Source organism: Protopterus annectens, chromosome 6.part0, assembly GCF_019279795.1.
Source record: "Protopterus annectens isolate FY-2018-M chromosome 6.part0, PAN1.0, whole genome shotgun sequence".
In the NCBI taxonomy this organism is placed as follows: Eukaryota; Metazoa; Chordata; order Ceratodontiformes; family Protopteridae; genus Protopterus; species Protopterus annectens.
In genome coordinates this window covers 329,188,717-329,211,295 of record NC_056737.1, presented here as the reverse complement: position 1 = coordinate 329,211,295, position 22,579 = coordinate 329,188,717, and the positions used below count along the sequence as shown (strand labels likewise).

The window sequence follows — 22,579 nt, the reverse complement described above, 5'->3', positions numbered from 1 at the left end:
TTTCGTCTTGACATTGTCGTCTTTGATCTTCTGGGATTTTGACGTTATGAAGTATATCCATATATAAATATATACATGTATACATACATACATTAAGGGTGTGGTGGCACAGAGGGGCATCCCCCTCTACAAAATTTTTTTTTTAATTTTTAAGTTTGCATGCACACTAATGTGTCAAAGTTAGGAATGTTGACATTTGGGTCTGTCATTCATTTTAAGTAGACCCAAATAGACAGTTTAGACTAATCAATAAACCAGCACATTTGAAGGAATTTGGAAACTAGAGTACTGAGAGAAAACCTAAATGGGCAGAGGGAAGCCATACGACCTCCATGCAGACTGTGAGCAGGGATCTGAAATGGATCACTTCCTTCACTCCTGCGAGGCAGACACCTTAACCTAAACTCACAGTGATGCCATAATATTTTAAGTCTTTGAAATAAAACTATATAGAAAAAGTTAAAGATGTCAAACCATGTTCATTTTGTGTTACTATATTCCATGTTAGGGATCTACTGACAGTAGTTTCATATCTTGTTAATGAAACTGTATTCATCAGCAAATGCACTGATCACACATAGTGTATAAATTTACTCTGCACAATTATGAGTAAAACAGGACACATTTGAAAAATTAATACATTAGTTTTATTACTATTTCCAGTACCAAAACAATTCAACAGATTCCAGAAGAGTGCAGGGAAAAGGCTGATCCTGTGGCTCTTGACTGAGAAATTTCTATATTCGACATAGTTGTCTTTTAGGTGGGATGCTTTAGCTGTTGTCTGACACGCTAACAATCTGCTTTCCGATGTTCCCACCTGTCATCATGGAGTGGAATGCAACTGTGGAAGACAGAAGTTTGAGACATAATTAAGACATCATGCAAAACCAAAGTAATTCTAAATCCTATTAACACAACAAATGCATAGAGGGATAAAGCCCTATGACTGTGACCGTCCATACGCTGATTAATGGCCAAGGCACTGGAGTAGCTAAGCAGAAAGGTTGGGTATGAGTGGTTGATGACAGGTAGCCCATTATGGCAGGATGGAGGAGGTCCAGTCTACTGCAAAGCTGCTCCCTGGTGATAGGGAAGAGTGCAGCATGCAGCAGTTAGGACCAGAGACAAATGCTCAACACAACAAAGCCACACATGTATGACAGCTCCATAGCATGTGTAAGTGGGTGCACACATGTAGTAGAAATGGAATACAGCATGCCAGGCACATCAGGTGCCATGATAAAGGAACAGGCACTTATGGAAAAATGATGAACCACCAAGGGTGGCATCCTACAGGCACATTCTACTATTACACTCTCCCTTATCCTCCCGTGATCTGTAAGATGAGTCTAGTGAAAGAAATTCTGCTTTGGAAGAAGATTCCTAACATGGACTAATGTGGGATGCTAAGTTAGGGTAGAAAAAGGAGGACAGCAAATGATTCTGTGTAGTGACTGCGGGAGCTTGAGGGTCAGGAAGGTACGGAAGGAGAGAAAAAACTGATTGCAGTCGCACCCTGGATCACCAAATGTTTATCTTTTAGAACACATGACTTTCCTTTAAGGAGGGCACCTGCAGGTACAATAGATGTGTTTCTTTCTGGTCACCATCAGCTGTCATTAGGTTGGAACACAATGGTTATTGAGCTAAAACAAAGGACCATGTAAAGCTGATGTTACCTCATGCCATCTTCATTTTTTTAAAGCATTTACTCAGTGGAATGTTCTATCACAATTACTTTGTTCCTCCTTTTTTTTGCATGTTTCCCAAGGTTTAACAAGTACATTTTTTTATTTTAAGAAGAAACAGCTTGCTGTCAGCACATGCTAATTTTCTTTGCAGTATTCCCAAATAAGTATGTTAACAATCATGCTTATGAAAGACGAACAGCATCAGAGAATTAGTATTTAGAGTAAATCTTGGAGTAACATATCATACCGATAACTGTAAATGTTTGGCTACATTTAACAAGGCAACCAAAGATGCACATGATTAGGAAAAAAAGAAAAAAAGATGAGCTTGAAAGCAAGAAATCAACTTAAGAGAAACCATCAAATGAAATTTGCAGTGAGGAGCAAACAGCACTTTAGAGGAAGAGCATTCCTGCCTGTGGCACAGGTGACCTTAGTTTAACTATTGGGCCATATGCTGAAGGGACTGAATAGTAATAGCTACTTGTCTTTTTTCCATGGGAATGGAAACCAGCAGCTTTGTCATGTTGTATATGGAAATGTGGTGGCTTGTTGCACATGTCTGAAGTTGAACACAGCTTATACAAATCTGTAATGGGGTCTGACTGTGGCAGCAATGATGTAAGTACTCATACTGATTGATGAACTGTGCAATCTGGAGGTCAAATGGCCCCACATCAGCCTGATTTCATTTCTACCTTAATATACGAAGAATGCTCCCTGTTTGGGGTGGTGGGAACAGGAGAATGAGTAAGATACAGGGATACATCAAAATAACAGCTTAAGAGGAAACTGTACTTTCCTCTAATATCTAATAGAGGAACACATTCCAACACTTTCTACCAAAGGGAAAAAAAAGCAGTATCAGGGGCTGAGACAAAAGCTCTTATTACTAGGAATTAAAGTTAGAATTCAACTGCCTCTCAAGGGGACTCAAACTTATTTCTGCTGTCACAGAGGAACCTGTTTTGCACAAATTAGGAAGGTTACAATACAAAGACTAAACATTATCTGATAACTTCAGTTGTACATAAGGCATCATCATGTGAACAGCTTGAGGTACAGCTAATTCAGGTATTAGTCCCAAGAAGCCCAGACCTGCACACATCTTCCAACAAAGCTTCATCACACCACACACACACAGACAGTGTTTTCCTATATTTTAATACTAATAAAAAGAAAACTTTTGTATGATGCAGTCAGTGTCACCTTTTCGCACTTATACAGACATTGACAATATCCATCTTTCTTTACTATTTGCATAACTGGGCGACAGTAGATGCTGTATGAACAAGTATATATACCAGTCACACCAGCGGTTGCTGACTGGTTAATATGCAGCCTATCTGCTCTGCTATGGTCTCATTCAACTGTTTAGACTTTTGTTCACCATATGATGTGCAGGTATTCTAAATTAGGCATAATAAGGTCATTACTGATTGGTTCACACTTCACCAGTTAGTGGCTAACCAAAAAACATTAATGGCAGTCATACCACTGGGCTGAATTTTAAGGGCAGAAATTGTTTCTAGGATTCCAGAAATCACATTTTGTGGGTTAGGTGGTACTTACTAGCTTAATCAAGTAGCATTACTCTGCAAATAAACCACCCCCAAAGATACTTCTTTTTTTTTTTTAATGCTGTTAAGTTCTGGGGAGCATTTTATTAGTGGAATATGGAAGGAACATTCTTTATGAAGCAGGTGTCTTATAAACTTTACCAAACTTCCACTGATTTCTATTAGTTCAACATATCACCAAACCAGTCTGAAAAAAAATACAACTCCAAGCTGTCTGTTCTTCAAAAAGCAGACAGGCACTTGGCGCTAGTGATAATCTATATTTGCATCCCACTTCAGGCTTTGTATCTGCCAGGGAAAGGTGGACACTAGCAGAATCTCTAAGCAGGTCAATGGAGATCACCAGTGAGTGCAAGTTGAATTCGTCAGTATTGCTTTTCACTGCAAGTTGGAGGGGGGAACTAGACCTTTTTGCTGTACTCAACAAATGAACACAGTAGGCTGTGCCTCTCCACAACCCAGAACTGAGTCAAGTGGGTAATCACAGAATGAAAGAAACAGCAACTATTAAAAACCCGGACAAAAATAAACTGATATATTTTCCTACCAGTGAGCCAGCAGCCTGTTTTATGTATTTCTTACAGCACAAAAATGTCCAAAAGAAATCTGGCCAAAATAGCCAGTTGCTACTGTCATCCTGAAGTTCAAGTTTCAAGAGAGAGATTCTTGAAAAATTCTTAAAAAATTTGCACTGGTATTCACCAAGGAATGGGAAAGGAGTGTCATTCTGGAAAGGCATGTCAGGAGTAGGGACGATGAGACATGTGGAAGCAGCTAATGAAATGGCAAGGCTGCTATGATGTCTGAAGGAGGAAAAGGCATAAAGATCAATGGGATCCCAATTAGAATCTTTAAAAATAGCTATCAAACTTTTAATTAATGCCCTTACAGAATCATTCAGCATGTCTGTACATTGGGTTAGACCTGGGGAACTAGTAGCAAAAGTGCCAGTTCCTCTCTGCAGAATCAGAGAAAGCAGCAGCCCAGTGATCACAAAAACAGTGGTGTTGCTACTGAAAATACACTTTTACAAGGTTCCTACAACAGGATGAGCTGCATACTGAATTGTAGCTTGTATTGAAGTACATCCTGTAATACTATTCTGATAGTTCTGAGAGTGGGTCACTTGGGAAGTGTAAATAGGCAATCCCGTGAGAAGCAGCAGAACTCCAGCAAAGCCTTTGACTCAGCTTCACAACATCAGCTCCTTGAAAAAAAGATGGTTAGTAAACCGTGTGAATGGATAAACCAGTCAGTAACAGAGGGCAGAAGGCAGTAGTCAGAAGAGAGCTCTGAGAGGGAGAAAAGGTCACAAGTGAGGGGTGGGTTGGTACTGGGTCCATCTCCAGTCATTGTTTTACCCCTTAGTTTAAAAAAAGATGCTTAGAGCTGTCTGTCTCTCTGATGCTGTTATTAAGGTGAGGACTGACAGTATCTACTGGGGAAGTGAGCCTGTAAATGGACTAAAGAGGACAAAGACAAACAGTATCTACTGGGGAAGTGAGCCTGTAAATGGACTAAAGAGGACAAAGACATGCTAGGAGGTAGCTATGTCACTTTTATCCTTCAAAATGTGCGCGGTTTCATTTGGAGAATAACAATGTATGGGTAGAATATGCACTTGGGGGACAGTTGAGAAAATAGGGAGGAAGAAAATGACATTATGGAAAAGCTAATCCAGAGAGCACAGAGTGAGAGGGTGGCAGTAAAAGCAAACTAGAAATTGGTAAATTAGGGAGCAAATTATATATCTGAATTATAAAACCCTACCATCAAGTCTCTACTATGGTACAGCTGGAATACCACATGAAGCTCTGAGGGCCTTAAAGAAGAATAGAGGTTACATGTCTAGAAAGATATGGAGGAGAGTATCCAGGATGCTAAAAAGAAGGAAAACATTGGTCAAACAATATGGTTATACAAGGGAGTAGAGGGAAATGGCAATGGAAAGGAAATAATGGGCAAGACCAAAAAAATCAAAGGGACACAGTTAAAAGAATACATAAAAAAATGCATTTTCAGAGGAAGTTATGGTATATAGAAACAAGTCATTGGTATGGCTGGTGGAGCCAAACACAGTTAAAGTTTACTAGGAGTCCAACATTTCTGAAAGGACAAAATAGTGCAAGAAGATGCAGCTCTCTTGCACACTCTCTGCAAAGTTTGAACATTGTAGACAGATTCAGCCTCATTCTGGCAGTTTTTGTTACATTAGAATATCTTTGCATTCTGAAGAGGTTCATCTTTATCCGATATGTTCAAAGAATGGATGTGCTGAAGGCTTTTCAAGATGGCTACACACTAATCAACAGCTTAATTTCAGCTGCTCTCCCAATGTGAAACAAAGAAAATGATAGACAAGGGCCAGTAATTCTGCCTGCTTTAGAAAAATTCTTCAACTGGCTAGTAAGTACATTGCCTGGATGCTAGCAAAGAAGAAACTTAGAGACCCTTAAGGAAAATCAACTAGAAAAGGTGAAGAGAAAATACTGACTGGGAAAAATCCTGCAGCAGATCGGCAAAAAGCAGTTCAAGCTCAAACTTTGCTACAGGAGATGACTTTCATTGCTTTAGAGGAAAAAATAAGTCCAATGTGCTCAGAGATGATTAAAATAAATGAAATATTAAAGTAGTATATCAAGTCAAATAACAAAATGCTGGAAAATAGCGAAGAAGCTTTACAAAGTGAAAGAACTGATATACTGGATAATATTGCAATTAACTGGAAATGACTGTCATTATCTCTTAATTACCCAAACTTGTGCTGAATAGGTGCCAGTATCTCCTTTATTGGCCAAATTTTCTTGTACCTTTCACAATAAAGTGTGCAAACTGTAGTCTGGTTAAGAATGCTTTTGTAAGTACAGTGGAGGTAGATGTTAATATCCGAATACTGCTTCCAGTAACAGTGCTGATAAACTATAGCAGTCTGTAGAAATTCTGAAATATTCTGGAATACTGGCTAACAGTAACAGTGCTGATAAATATAAACATATCCAAAGTTTCTGCAGATAGATTCTGATTCTACTGAATAATATAAACTGAAACAGTTTTTTCCTCCCGAATAGTATCATTAACATTATGGAATGCTGGACATTTGACCTGACTTTGGTACTCAGGCTCGAGTGTCTGTACTGCAAAGACTTTCTGCATTATCAGTCCAAATGAACTAACTTAACGGACTGTGAAGTATTTCCTAATAATACCAAAAACCTGTAATGTTCTACATGCCTCTTTAGCCTTGGTTACCAAGTATTGTAAGATCTGTTTGTTGTCAAAGTAATGCACATTCTGTTCTCATCAGTATTTTTGACTGAAGGTTATTTTCTCTGATATTTACTGAAATCTTGTAGACTGTGAAAGCCTGCTTTAATAAGTCTGCATTTCTAGATTTATGCAAAGACAATACTGTATTTTTGTACATTTAAATTATCTCTGAACTAACACAAAGTTATTCAGATGAACTGATAAAAATGCAAAAATCAGAGGTCAAAATAAAGAAAAGATTGGGTGAATATGAGACTGCTCAAGAAGAGTTTTTCAACAAATGGTACAGTTAGAGAACAGAGCAGGCAGAGAAAAAACTGAGATTTTCTGCTGTACCAGAGAAACTGGAAGGAGCAAACTGTATTAATTTTATGAAAGCACAATTAAGTAACTGGACTGGTATTCCACAGTAGGATTTGTTCATTGAAAGGGCACATTGTGTGTATGGCCCAAACCTGGCTATGAGAAAGCAGCCAATACCTATTAATAAAGGTGCAATCATACCAGTAGAAAGAGTTGCTCCTGAGAAAACTGTGGCAGGGGAGAAAATATTGAAAACTGAAGACAGCAGAGTGTTTGTAGAAAATGATTATTCATTGTACATCAGGCAGAAGAGAAGCAAAAGTATCCCAGCAGTCAGGGAATGTTAAGAGACCAATGTGAGATTCAAGCTGCTGTACCTAGCTGTCTTCAGATTTTTTATTTATAGATAATCCACATCATTTTTGATGCATAACATGCTAAGGAGGAAATACAAAAGTTTGTCTAACAAAAAGTTAGACATCCAACAGAAGGGGATTCTGCTTCTAATTCTTCTGATGATAAAGCTCAGAGACTTTGAAACGGATGCCTTTTCCACTGTTCCAAAGGAAAATGCTTGAGGGACAGAAAAAAGCACATGAGTTGACTAGAAGAGTCGGTGGTACTTTGGACTTGAACCAGAGTCTGGGGTTGGGAGATGGAGATGAACAGGAAGGAGACCAGTAACACTGAAATTAGTGAATAAATGTGAGACTATAAAGCATCAATCATATTCCAGAAATATGGCTTTACAAGAAAAAGAAGCTGAGAAAGATTGGATTTTTGTTGTGTCTGTTAAACTTGTGGGGGTATATACCCCACTTCCTGAAATTAATAGTTGGTAGGACACCAAAAGGAAAAAAAAAAGAGAAAGTAATTGTAATTAAAACTATTTTTATTTTTAAAAGTATTTGTATAGAACATTTTGTTATACAAGCTGCATGTTATTGTTGTATGGGATAAAGATACTAAAGTAAACAAGTATTTTTCTTTTCATTTTTAGTTTTAAGAAATGTATTCATTACAATGTACAAAAGACAAGAAAGACTGGACAAAAGCATGTTTAAGTTAATAGACTGTAATCTTGGGCTGTTGGGGTAGAGGGTGAAATGTAAAAGTGCAGAGTCTTTTTGCTTTTCCTGGTTAGGGGTCGCCACAGCGGAACTCCGGTCCGCTAATGATTGGCAGTTGATTTTTACATACCGGCTTGCTAGGCCTGACGCACAACCTTCAATGAAGGTATGCCCATTCATGCATGTCTCCACGCAGAAGACACTCTAGCTGAGAATCGAACCAGACAGTGTCTTACTGTGAGGCGACAACGCTACCGCAGCACCACCACCGCGGGTGAAATGTAAAAGTGCAGTAAACTGTAATATCTAGAGATGAATATTTTATTTTATTTTTATATAGGTGAATGTCTAATAATTTTTTTTTTGTTTAAGCAAGTGTTTTTTAAATGACAGACCACAATGTTATGAATAGCTTTCCTTCAGTAAAGTAAATGTTCAGTGTTAGTTGAGAAGTACATTCCGATCTTAAGTTTCCATGAAAACAAGCTGACTAAAGGTGAAGGCAATACAGGCCTGGACATTATTTACAGAGAGAAATGTAAAATTAAAAGGTACAAGGACAAGCAGCTCAGTAAATAAATAAAGTCTGAAACTAATTAAAGTGAATAAGAGAGAGCAGCTTTTGTGGTAACTAAATACTTTCATGTATTTATTAGAACAATTTATAACTTAGTTTTATTTAAAGATTGCCAGTGCACCTCTAAGGATAAAAGTCACTGTTTTCTGAAAGCATATAAGCTGGGGGTTTTTTCACACCGGGGGGGGGGAATAAAGATAAGAGAAGAACAGACAGCAGTTAGTGCAAGTAAGGACACAGGCTGTAACATGCATCTTAGCAGGAATAACCTTAATTTTAGGTTAGTTAATGCTTTTGGGTTTAACTGTCGATTTGGGTCAATTGTTCCTATCAGGAGGGTTAAACTTCGTTATTTGAAGATGTACATAGTTTTGCATTAAGTGTATGAGTTATGGGGTGTGTTTGTTTTTTTGTTTGAGGGTTTTTCATTAAACAAAAATTATTGTAAGATGTGACATGGGTTCAAAAAGAAACATCTGTAAAAAGGTTCAACCTATCAAACATTAGTGGGTACATGTAACACAAAAGCTGGAAATAAACATTTAAAAAAGCTGTCATATATAATGGGTGGGAATAATTGCTACACTTAACATATTATTTTGGAATTCAATTACTAATGGCTAGGATAGGAGGAGATGAGATAAAAATTGTGATGTATAACCAATCTAAAGGAAAGTCCCCAGGAATAGAGGCTATTCCTGTGGAAGTTAGGAGGGTAAAAAACTGATAAAGATCTGAAAGATTTTGTTTAACAGTATTTTAAGAGGAGAAATACCAACATCCTGGAAGGAAGCAGTGGTAGCTGTAATACCTAATGAGGGTAAAAATCCATCAGATCCAGCTTCATACAGACCCATTTCAATAATAAACCATGATTATAAACTGTTCATCTCTATAATGGCTAAAAGAATGGGAAAAGTAATGCCAACATTGATAGATATGGAACAGTGCGTTTTTGTGGAGGGGAGGCAAACATTTGACAGCATTAATATCACCCACCCCATTCAACCACTACCTTTCTTTCCACTCTACTAACTACCTTGATTATAGCAAGCTCAGATGCTCATAAGCCTAGTACTTGTACAGCAGGAACTTCTTATTTTAACATTTGTTAATGTCTGTTATGTACTTCACATATAAAGATTCTAGTTGTCTACTGATGTACTATGTTCTTCAACTGTAAATATGTTGTAAGTAATTGCTATGTAAATTGTTAATCACTATGTAATCCAATGTAACTACTGTCTGTTTATTTTAACTGTGGAGCTTTTCTCCCCGGGCCTCTGCTGAAAATGGACCTACGTCCAGTCGGACACTCCCGGTCAACAAATATAAATAAAATAAATAAATAATACAACACTAATGATTCAGAAGGAAGCAGAATATAAGAATATACCATTGTTGTTGATGGGTCTTGTTGCAGACAAAGCATTTGACAGAGTAAGCTGGGATTTTATGAGCAGGCCAATAGAAGCATTTGCATTTCCTGAAAAATATTGTAAGGTTGATTGGGAGGATATATACGGGATCAGTGGTAAAATTTAAAGTAGGTGGGGTCCTCTCTGATAATTTTTGCTTGAGCAGAGGAACCAGGCCAGTTCCTCTTTCCCCTTTGTTATTTGCATTATATTTAGAGGAACTGGCAAAGAAAATAAGGGACTCAGAAATGCAAGGATATCATTGATGTGGTAAGTCAAGAAAAGCTGGCTGTATTTGCAGATGAGATTATTTTATACCTGAAAACTAAGGAAAGAGACATTACAGTGTTGAATATTTTGAGACAGTTTCAACATTTTTGGGATACAAAATTAATGAAGCTAAAACAAAGGCAATAGCAGTAAATTATGTACCCACATATGAATTAGTTCAGCAATATCCATATTTATGGGGACATGATAAAATGAAGTATTTAGGAGTATGGATTAAAATTATTCTGTTGTGGCAGCTAAGGATATGTGGGAAGAGACTAAACAAAAGATCATACAAAAACTGAGGAAATTGATGCTTTGTTATATGGCTATGGATAGTAAGATACAAGCAGTTAAAATGTTTTTAGTTCCATTAGTCTCATATGCAGGTCAGTCATATTTTTATCAACCAGATGAGAAGTTGTAGATAACAATTAATAAAGAAATGAAGGACTTGATCTGGGAGGGGAAGATGACAAGCATCAAGTGGGATAAGCTGATTCTTCCAGCAGAACTGGGCAGATTTGGATTACCTAATTTGAAAGTGTATATCAGAGCTACACAGTTAAAGCTCCTATACATAGCACAAGTAGAAAACTATAATTCAAAAGTGAAAGGGATGATGATGAAACTGGGGGGGGGGGGCTCAAAAAACAAGGGGAGACTGAAATTTTGGATGCAGGCCTTTAAGGAGAATAACAATAATCATACAGAATATTATACCTATAAAGTAGCAGAAAGTATCCTAAGAACTAAGATGAGAATGGAGAAAGGAGATTCTTCTGCTAGGGATGACTTCAGTTAGGAATATAGGCACTAGACAGGGGTCTATATCATAACATCGAAGTTCTCTAACATTGAATGTTATTATATCGAACCCTAAACACACGAAGTGTGAAAACATCGAACAGTCAGAATAGCGAATTTTTTCCCCAAGGGAAAAATTCACTATTCCGAGAAACATACACACAGCACAAACACACACAAAAAACAGCCATCCACACACACACATTTAAAATCCTACACCTAAACTAAACTTTACATACTGTACTAGCTATCCACTTACCTTAACCCAACCCTAACCCTAAGGTCCATCACTATCGCACACTCACCTCACCCGCACCCTAACCCTAACTCACCTAACCCGCCCCCTAACCCTAACCTACACACAATCGCACACTTACCTGCACCCGACCCGTAACGCTCCAACATATCGAACGCTGAAAACAGCGAAGCCACAGCAATGGCTCATCGAATTCTTTCCCTGAGAAAGAATTCGATGTCCTGCACCTTCGTTGTTTTCAGCGTTCGATATTACGGGTTTGATATTATAACATTTGATGTTATAATATAGACCCCTAGACGGGGGGGGCTGGAATTTATTGGAGAAAACTGGCAAAGGAACCAAGGTATTGGGAGCAAAAAACTAGAGAGGGAAAGATAATAGAATGGGAAGATGCCAGGAATTTATTTGGACTGCAGGTTAGAGATTGCCTTCCTTATCAAGGATTGATATCAGAGAATAGGCAAAGAGAAAGGAATAGGGGAATCCTAAAAGAAAGACCAACTCTGGTAAAGTTTTTAGTAGAATCTTGAACAGAAGCTGTCATTAGAAAAGGAATAATTAGTAGAGCATATAAAATATTGCATGATAACTCTAAGAATCATTCAGTGGAGTTTGGGAAGTGAGATTGGATAAGCAATTCAAAAAGAACCAATGTGAGGATATATGTATGTCTCCCAAATATGCAACAGAATCTAAAAGATTTAGGATTTTTTGCTTGGAAATGTTTATACAGATATTTCAAAGTAGACAGAGGATTTTTCCTCATGTATTCAGCAAATGATGGAGGTGTGTCTGGGAAAAAAGAGGTAACTGGGAACATATTTTCTGGAAGTGCAGTGAGTTGGTGGATTTTAAGGATTCCCTACAGGATGCACTGTCAGAGATGTTAGATGGGCAGATTGGTGGGACGAGGTTGATGATTTTTCTGAACTATGATACGGAATTGGGACTGCCTAGACGTGGCTGTGTCTAATTATGGTGGCTGCGAAAAAAGCAATGACTAGAAAATGGAAATCAAAATCTAAACCAACTATGTTAGAAGTAGTGAATACAGTATCAAAGATAAAACAACTGGAATTAACATCTTTAGAAAAGGGTAGGAGCAAACTACATAGGAAAAACTGGGAATTTTGGGAACAATACATACAGGGGAGGAATGAGGTTTAAAAGAAGGCAGGACTTAAATAAGCTATATAATGTTTGACTGAAGATGATTGGGTAGATTATAAATGATGTGTAAGTTTTGCAACTGGCAGTTTGTCTGTATGGTTTGTGATGTAAAATGCTTACAACTAGGATTGTGTTGGTGTGGTTTGTTTTCATTTATATAAACGTATGATGGCCTATGTCATAGTGATGGTTTAATAAAGATGTTTCTTGCTTAAAAAAGGGCAGAAATTGAATAATTTATGTAATGTTGCTTAGATTATATGATATATAAAAATATATGTGAAGTATAATATTTGTAAATGTGAGCATGTTAATACAGTTTGATTACTTTCATATAAATGTACATTTTACTATGTCACAAGTGATAATTCAATAAAGCTGTTTAAAAAAAAAAGACTGGGACTCTCAGAAAAGAAAACATATTATTTTGGAATGTGTGAATGGCAACAGAGGTTGTTGTTGTGTCTTTCGGCTTTTCCCGGTTAGGGGTCGCCACAGCAGAACTCCGGTCCGCTAATGATTGGCAGTTGATTTTTACGTGCTGAGTTGCCGGCCCTAATGCACAACCTTCAACGAAGGTACACCCATTCATGCATGTCTCCACAGAAGACGCTCTAGCTGAGAATCGAACGGGATAATGTCTTGCTGTGAGGTGACAATGCTACTGCAGCACCACCATAGACAAAAAAAGGTAAGAGTACAGAATTATATTAAGAAATGCAGAGTGCAAATGACAATACTACAGGAGACACACTTGGAAAGAAGTGATCATGTGAACTTGATAGAGAAAGGATTTCAGGATGGATATTCAGCAAAATATCTGGGACAAAGGGAAAGGGGGAGTACTTATACTAATACCGATGGTGACAGACAAGGAAAATAGTAATGGTAGAAAATAAAATCAGCATAATGGTAGATTTGTGGTAGTAAGGGGCTACTGGCAAGGGAGACGGATGATGCTGGCATGTATTTATGTGTCACCTAAAACTGCTATTATGGAGCTTAAGAAATTTTTGGGAGAAAAAATTAATTTTCAGCAGGACATGTTACTTACAGGTGGTGAGTGGAACTTGATTTGCAACAGCAAGGATTTATCTGAGGGACCTAGAAAGGAAAATGTAACACAAGAGGGTAGATTTCTGAGGAAGTTTATAAAAAATATTTGGTATGGAAATGTGAATTTAGTAATAAGCACTAAGAGAGAATTTACATATTATTCCCCCAAGATGCAATAAGTGGGCTAGACTAGACAGAAATGATATTTCACAGAAACACGTGCATGTAATTGAAATCTTTGATATAGATCCGATAACTGTTTCAGATCATTCTGCAATAACTAAGATAGACATGCAGGATAATGAACTACAAATGAGACACTGCTACTTCCACTCCTATTTGTTAAAAAAAAGAATAATTTAAGGAATGGTAGTGTGGATTATTTGAGAGTTATTAGGGAAGCTAGAAATTTTTTCAGAAGTTACAGCTAGTGGTCGGGGTAAAATGAAGGTGCGGTTTAAAATCAGAGTAAAAATAAAAGAAAAAGAGATATGGTTAAGAAGTAACAAAAAATATTTAGAGGAGATGACAAAGGTTGAAGTACTGCAAAATACAGGAAATATCACTGAAGAAGACAAGGTGCAACTGCACAATGCTAAAGAGAACATATGAGAGTATCTGGATAATACACATGAATTTAATAAGATTGCTGTTAAGCGACTTTTTTTATAATAACTCCAGAGCAAAAAGAAAAAAAACTTTTAGCACAATGACCTAGGCAACAGAAAGTAGAAAGGATTGTTCCCAAACTTAGGGAGCCTATAGCAAGAAAAATAATCAGAGATCTTGTACAGGTTAATAAAGATACCGCAGAAATTTTATGAAAATTTGTATATAGCAGAGGAATGTGGAAAGCAAAAAAAATGCACAAACGGAAATATTTATGGAAGACTTAGGTATGTCAAGTTTAAAGATAGATGAGGTTCAAGAATTAACTGTTAAGATAGGGAGGAGATGAGAAAAAATGGTGATGTACAATCAATCTGCAGAAAAGTCTTCTGGAATAGATGGTATTCTTGAGAAAGTCTGGAAGCTAGGAGGAAAGAAAGTGATAAAGATCTGGAAAGTTTTGTTTAACTGTATTTTAAAAGGAGGGAAAGCACCAACATCCTGAAAGAAAGCTGTGGGGGCCTATTTCAGTTTTAAATCATGATTAAGTGTCTATATCTATAGTAGCTAAAAGAATGGCAAATATATTGGCAGAATTAATAGATGGATCAATATGGTTTTCTGGAGGGTTGCAAACATTTGACAGCATTAACAGAACAATGATGATCCACAGGAAAGCGGAATAAAGGAAAGTACTGCTGTTGGTGGTGGGTTTTTATGCAAATTAAGCTGGGATTTTATGAGCATGGCATGGAAGTATTTGCATTTTCTGATACAATAAGAAGGTTAACTAGGGAGGATACATGAGGGATTGGAGGAGCAAAATTAAAGTGGGAGCATTCTTCTGTGGTAAATTGTGTCTGAACAGAGAAGCCTGGTAGGGGTATCCTCTTTCTCCTTTATTTGTGTTATATTTTCAGCCATTAACAAAGAAAATAAGGGACTCAGAATTTCAAGGATATAACTGGTATAGCAATCAAGAAAAGTTGGCTTTATTTGCAGACAATATTATTTTGTACCTGATAAAATCAAAGAAAGGACATCTCAGTGTTACAGAACATTCTGAGACAGTTTCAAGTCTTTTTGGGATATAAAGTTAATGAAGACAAAACAAAGGTATACAGGTAAACTTTGTACCATGTGGGAAGAGACTAAACTAAAAATAACACAAAAACTGAGAAACTGGAAGCTCTTGTTTATGGATATGGATAGCTAGATGCAAGCATTAAAATGTTTTTAGTCTGGTTTTATATATAGGTCAGACATATTTTAATCAAACAGAAGAGATGTGGACAGTAATTAATAAAGAGTTGAAGGATTTTATCTTGGAAGGGAAGAGGCCAAGGGTCAAGTGGAATATGTCAATCCTTCCAATAGAACAAGGTGGTTTAGGATTACCTGATTTGAATGGATATTTTTGAGCTGCGCAATTAAAGCTCATATATATAACACAAGCAGAAAGCTATAATTTAAGTGGAAATGGATGATGATGAAGCAGAAAGATATTCAAGAAATAAGGAAAGAGAGGACTTTTGAATGCAGAATTCTTGGGGAGAATAACAGCCATACAGAATATTATATTCATAAAATAGCAAAAAGTATTCTTAAGTACTAAGGCAACAGGAGAATGGAGAAAGAAGGTTATGAGATTACTGCAATTAGGGATACAGAGAAAAGGCAAGGGGGATATAATTTACTGGAGAAAACTGGCAAAAGAACCAAGGTATTGGGAGCAAATATCTAAAAAGGGAAAGGTAATAGTATGGGAAGTGGCCAAGAAGGAATTTGGACTGCAGGCTAGAGACTACCTTCCCTTTCAGGATTGATTTCAGAGTATAGCAAAGACAAAAAGTGATTGGGGAATCCTAAGTGAAAGACCTGCTGTTGTAGAGTTTTTAGTTAAATCTAGAACAGAAGCTGCTGTTAAAAATGTATAATTAGTTGGGCATATAAAATATTGCACGATATGTGGGTCCTCTTCATATTATTGAACTTTCAAAAGTTGGACTTTCATATGGCTGAGACCATATAATAGAACTTTTGACAGTTTGAACGTTCTTAACGGAGATCTCCATACAGTGCTGAACAGGAAGATTTCCCTTTTCTGCACTGTAGTGAGATCTCGGAGTTGATATATATAAATAGCAGGGGGTGTGGGGGTGTAGGAGGGGCTTGCCCCCCCCCCCTGCTAAAAATGTTCAGGTATTTTTTTTCTTTTGTTAGATGTTTGAACTTTTAAATGTTCAATCATATGGTCTCAGCCATACGAAAGTCAAACATTTGGAAGTTCAGTCATATGAAGTAGATGCATGATATGTACAGTAATCAATCAGAGAAGGTTAGAAAAGATTGGGAAGAGAAACTGGATAAGCAATTCACAAGGAAACAATGTGAGGACATATGTATGGTTCCCAAATATGCAACAAAGTCGAAAAGATGTATGATTTTTGATTGGAAATGTCTGCATAGGTATTTGTACCCCAAGCAGACTCCAAAGAATTTTTCCTCAGGTAGATGGCAAATATTGGAGGTGTGATGGGGAAGAAGGAGGTAACTGGGAACATATATTTTGGGAGTGTAATGAGGTGTAAACTTTAAAATACCCTATACAGTGTTGTGTCAGAAATATTGGGTGAGCAAATAGCTGTAACTAAGGAAATTATTTTTTGAGCTGGGATACAGGATCTGAATTGTCTAGACTTAGTTAAGGTCTTGCTTGTTAAGTTTAATCCTGGTAGGTGTCAAAAAAAGCAATTACTAGAAATGGAAATCAAAGTCTAAACCTATTGTATTTGAAGTAGTGAATATTGTAACAGAGATAAAAGAACTGGAAGTATGATCTTTAACAAAGGATATGTGCAAATTACATTGAAAAAATAGAAATTGTCAGAACAGCACATGAATAATGTTTTAGAGGAGGCGTGAGGTTTAATGGAAGGCCGCAACTGATCAATTTATGTAATGCTGGATTGATGATAATTGTATAAAAGAACAGATGTGATGGATAATGTTTGTAATTGTGTACATATTAACTTGGTTTATTTTCTTTTATGTAAATGTATGTTTGTCTATGTCTTAAGTGATAATTCAGTAAAAGTGTTAAAAAAAGAAGAATGGATATACACATATACTTATCACTTATCCTTGACAGGGTCTTATTTAGTGATTGGAACATGTGAGTACTTCCTTCTGAAGCCCTCATGGTTCTTAAAAAAATATCAATCCTTCATTTTCTCAGGTACACATGGCATTTTGGCCCTTGTACAGGAGGTAAGTAGAACCCTACTGACCCCAAAATTCTTGATCACCATATAAACAATACTCTTTGAAAATGAAAATCTGATAAAGTGTAATATACCTCATGTAATATAATGCACTTGCCTACAGAAATTACTAATGTAGCTTCATGCGGGAGCTGCAGTGCCCAGACACAAACTGAATGGCTAATGGAAATGAAGCATCCATTGTAGCAGCCTCCCTTTGAAGATTGCTGGATAGTGAGAGCACAGCATTGACATGTCAGCTGCATTTTAATTCAAGCAGCAGAGTCCAAAAAGCAGAAAATGTGTTTCATATTAATGTGTCCTTATGTGTTACATAAAAAAAGTTATCTTTATGGGCTGCTTTTTGGTGCTCTACTTCTAGAAATAAGTATATACTACAGTGCTTGGTAAAGGTGTGCAACATTAACTAGGTGGCTATAGCACAGATGTCATTTTTGGAATGCTCTTTTCATTTCTGGAATGCTCTTTCATCTGTCAGATTTATGTAAAAAAAAAATAATAATACAGTGAGAACATCACTGCATACTTAATGGTACTTCTGCACTTTCTTTTCCAAAAGCAAAGGATGTATACAACTGGTTCACCTCTCTGTGCTCACTGGCTTTCCCCGGGTAAAACCAAAACTGGTACTGAGCACACACAAATGTACACAGTGCAGATGCATCACTCTCCCATTTTTTTGTGCCTCTTGGTGTGTGTGTGTGTGTGGGGGGGAGGGTTAATGGATTGGCTAAACGAAAGCTCAGATCTTACATTTGGGAGGACGTTCACTCACAGGAAGGTCTGGGCCTTGGGAAAGACCACAGTAAGTGCCTGTAGTTGCAAGAAACGTGTGACAGACAAATCTTCAGCTCTGTTATGCTGGCTGGTTCAAAAAAGATGGTTGTAACAGCACGTCCTTCTGAAGTTCAAGTTTCATGAGGGTGATGGGCTCTTTGGGAATCATCGTACTAGCCTGTGCTAATCCCGAGGTTTGTTTTCCACCAGATCAAGGAAGGTAAAAAAGGTTGAAATGTGGACTTTGATAGTAGAATAATAAAGAGGATTGAATCAAAAACCTGCCTGAAACAAGGCAGTCATACTTGGAGACTGAATAACTGAAAAGCAAGAGAGTACATCTAGGACACAAAAGGAAAATCTTTCCCACATAACCCTAGTGAAGGGTTCCCTACAGTCTCCAGGACTTCCTCTTAAGGGTCTTGTAGCTGGATCATCCCTGCTACATAATGAAACCCTCATGTTGCAGTGATCATCCCTGAGGAACTATGGGATATTTAGTGGCTGGACTGTCACTGCTGGAGGAACTCAGCCATCAAATACAGCCAGATGTCTTTCTGTAGTGCACAGTGTCTTACTATATCTAGGGAGGTAAACATTCACAAGGCCCAAACCCAGGCTCATATGGGGACACCAAAAATCAAGTACAGTGAATACTGGAAATAATGCATGAAATGTCACATGAAGGTGAGAAATCGGGTCTACTTCAAATTGTCGAAGGCCGACAATATCGATGCTGATATTGTCGGCACCAGATTAGCGAAAGCAAAAAAACATTGAACGTTTAAACGGAAATCTCTGTAAGGGGAGATTTCCTTTTAGTTCAATGTAGTGTGGTCTCGGAGTTGGTATATTTAAGTAGGAGGGCCACAGCCCCCCACATGGGGGGTGCAGGTGGACTTGCCCCCCTCCTTGCAAAGGTAAGTTTTTATTTACTTTTGTTTTTAGGCATTTTTTTTTTTTTTTATCTTTCGATGTTTCAGAATTCGATGATATAGTGTCGACCATATCAGATTCGATATTCTGAAACTTCGATAAGATAATATAGAAGCAAGAAATCAGAGCAAGAAATTCAAAGCTTTCCTTCCCTATATACTGAACGGATGTCTCCTTCGCACAACACACTTTCTTGCTGGGAGGAGCAGAAATTTAATATCATATCATCATTGTGAATTGGTTGATACCTAGTTATCTTGCTGGGAAGAGCAGACCTTTGATATCATTGTGAATTGGTTGAAATCTAGTTATCCTTATTTCTGGGATATCATCTGCACCATATCTTAAGCTAGCCAGGCATTAAGGAGGAAGCTCAGGCCCTGGAAAGTATGTGCTGTTGCCTACAGCCACATTCAGAGCATCGCTTTGCTCAGAGCGGTCTCTTTCCAGCAGAGATATAGGCTTTATTAATGCCTCCTGAGGCTACAGGCCCAGGGAGAAAAAATAATTTACTCTGTGAGAGCAAACTCAAAGATCTTATTGGAGAAGTTCAGCAACTGGACTGTTGCTAACAAAGGAACCTAACCCTTGAGCAGAGACAGTCTTCTTTCTGTAATGTGAGATCTCTCACTTAAGTTCTCCAGCTCCTATGCCACTGTAGTGCAACTTTTGTGAGTTTACACATAAAAGTTATGGGTAGTGACAGTGGAAATACCCCCCTAACTTTGTGTATAGAGGTGATCTTTAGTTATATAAGTTTTGATTATAATGAGCAATATGCTTAAGTTCCAATGATCTGTGTCTGCTGTCATCTGCAATGTGGTGAGATTCTGCCACAAGTCTGACGCAGAGAAGGCTTTTATATGGGGTGCATTGGTGCTATAGCTAAGCAGACCAGAAGTGGGTACTAAAACTCTCCAGACTCCATGCTGTATGAGGTTGGACATCAGGGAAAAGCATAAAAGAGGAAACCTATCTTCAGCATGAGAGAGGAAACCATCCAACTTACAGAACAACAGGAGGGTCTAGTACTGTGAGACAGTTTTTTATTTTGCAGGTCACAGTAGGACCTACTCCCCTGCAGGATGCAAATAGAGATGGTCAACAATACTGAAAGTATTTGTTCTTGTAAACTAATGCAAGTACATCAGCAAATGAGTATGTGCATTGTCAACCTTTAAATCCAGGTTTCTGTATCCTTGTCCAGTAGGAGTAAAGCAAAGCATAAGAATTGACAATATCAAGCACTGCTCCCAATCAATTATCTGTCTTGCAGTGGAAGCAAAGATGATGCCTGTCGGGTAGTAAGGGCATGAGAGTGTCCAGGCCAAAGCAAGCACTAGAAACTTATGTGAGGGATCCACCAGCAAACAGTTATCCTCAAAAGGGAAACTGAGGATGTCTAACTGGTGTAAGACCCTTGCCCCTCTACCTGTCATCTTAGTAAATACCTTGGAAGCAGAGGAAAGGCCAAAGGGCAGTACTTTGTGCTGAAAGTGCTGCCAGCCCAAGGATATCAATAGAAGTTTCATTCAATGTTCCCAATTTCTAATGTGCCAGTAGATACGCACCATGTATATTGGCACCTGTGACCTCAGAGTTAATTGCAGTAACTAAATGTATGCAAGGAGCAAAGTATCCTGTAAGGGTGATGTGCGGGTTTTGCACCCATGTAAAATAAAACAATACTTTGGTTTAGTCAGGCTTCATTGTAAAGCATTTTGTTATGATGACTTGTTAGACTTGTATCCTGCTGGGGCTTTACAGATTCTGTGCTGAGCAAATGAAATGACACAGTAGTCTGCTAGTTTAGAAGAGATGACCACACAGAGGGACTCACAACACCCCTGGGTGGTTTGTTATTTCCTTGCAACTCCCACCGTGTTAGACATTATTGCTTACTTACACACATAAGTAAATTGTTAAGTTAGATGCCCTCCATTCAAAATCAACTGATGGCAACACTATCGATAGGCTCCATAGAGTTCTCATGGCATATTATGGAAGCAGATTGCCAGGCCTTTCTTCTGCACAGATAATGCTGCTGCCCAGTTGTGTATCTACTAGATTTCAAACTGAGATGTACCAGTTGATATTCCTGCACCTTAACCTCTAAGCTTTTGGTCTGGGCACTTATGCAGATACATTACTACAATCAAGTTTCTGAATGCATACAGGTCACAAGCTTGTCTGTCAAAACTGTGAACCTAAATGTTCAACTGTCTCGCTGCCTTTTTTTGTAAAATAGCATTTCCTTAATTCCATGCAGACATTCACTTTTGACTGACCTCTTTGTTTTTGTGCAATTTTGTTCACATTTCTCTCCCTCTCTGCTCTCTTTCCTTCACACAGTCTCCTATTAATCAATGCCTCTGGCTGTAATCAGTTCCCTTGCCACTTAGCAGTTTACACACTGCACAGACATTTGCTTTTCAGAAACAAACATGGTGAGTGACTGTGATCCCATAGCATGAATCTATTCTCCACCGTTCTCCACCAAACAGCTACCAGATTGGTCTAGTCTTCCCTGCCATTTACCACACAACTGCATCACAAAGTCTAAATCATCACAACTGGAAAAATGGTGAATGGCTATGAGAATTCAGTACCGAACACTGTCCAGTCTTTAAACAGGAAACTTGGTAAGTTCTGCTATTCTGTTGGAATATTAAGCTTTGTCATTCTTACCTCCTATGTTTTCCAAACCCTTTGTCACAGTTTCTCGAACCTATTAAGTAGAAAAATATCTGTGAGCTTTTCATGAAAAAAATGAAGTAAAAACACTTTAATTGCTGCTTCCTGCTATTTTTAGTATTTCATTTCTACATCAATTCCATGTGCAATATGAATTTTAGAGAAGACAGCAAAGTTCCTCCATGTTTTTAAAAGCTTTTCAAATTCTGGCAGATTGCTTTCAGGCAGCTGCTGAAACACACATAGAAAAGCATCAAACCAGGAAACCCCAATGCAATACATGTAAAATACTTACATTATTTTGTTCTTAGCATATTGTGTTCGGTTGGTAGGAATCAGGGAGACAACAGTGGAAACAGAAGGATAGAAGTCTATATTTCTGGCAAGAGCCAATGGTAGATTAAGCACTCCTGAATGCATGAAACGGGAATCCTTGACACTGAAGACCAGGCACAGCCCCCTGTCATTAAGTGGGAGCTTGCAGAATGACTATATTATTTCCTTATTATATATAATTCATGGAAACTGCATTCAAAATCTTCAGGTAATACTGATACCCAAGTGGATGACTGGGAATTCTTTTTTATATATTAGTAAACCACAATTGGAGAACAGGCAGTATATTTTTTTATCAGCCATGTGACAAGTTATTTGTTTAAAAAGCCAAACTGTTCTTGCAGTTTTTTATCACTCTTGATTTTGGTCCCAGTGACAAGGACAACTTAAAAAAAGACATTTTTGCAGCCCTGTGGCACACACAGAGTGGTAAAGCTTTGGCCAACATTAGCTTGCCCATCTTGGGCAGGGG

The 22,579-nt window shown here is 37.8% G+C and overlaps 1 protein-coding gene across 1 annotated transcript in view; it reads right to left on the bottom strand.

Moving 5' to 3' along the window:
* Positions 1 to 628: 628 nt before the first annotated feature.
* The window catches only part of LOC122804301 (prostaglandin reductase 2-like), a 332,343-nt gene continuing 310,392 nt past the window's right edge, over positions 629 to 22,579 (bottom strand). The window contains exons 9-10 of the mRNA XM_044074091.1: positions 21,766 to 21,805; positions 629 to 844 (exon numbers count right to left, since the gene is read on the bottom strand). Of these exons, the coding sequence (XP_043930026.1) occupies positions 774 to 844; positions 21,766 to 21,805 (111 nt within the window). The 3' untranslated portion in view covers positions 629 to 773. The remainder of the gene's footprint in view (positions 845 to 21,765; positions 21,806 to 22,579) is intronic.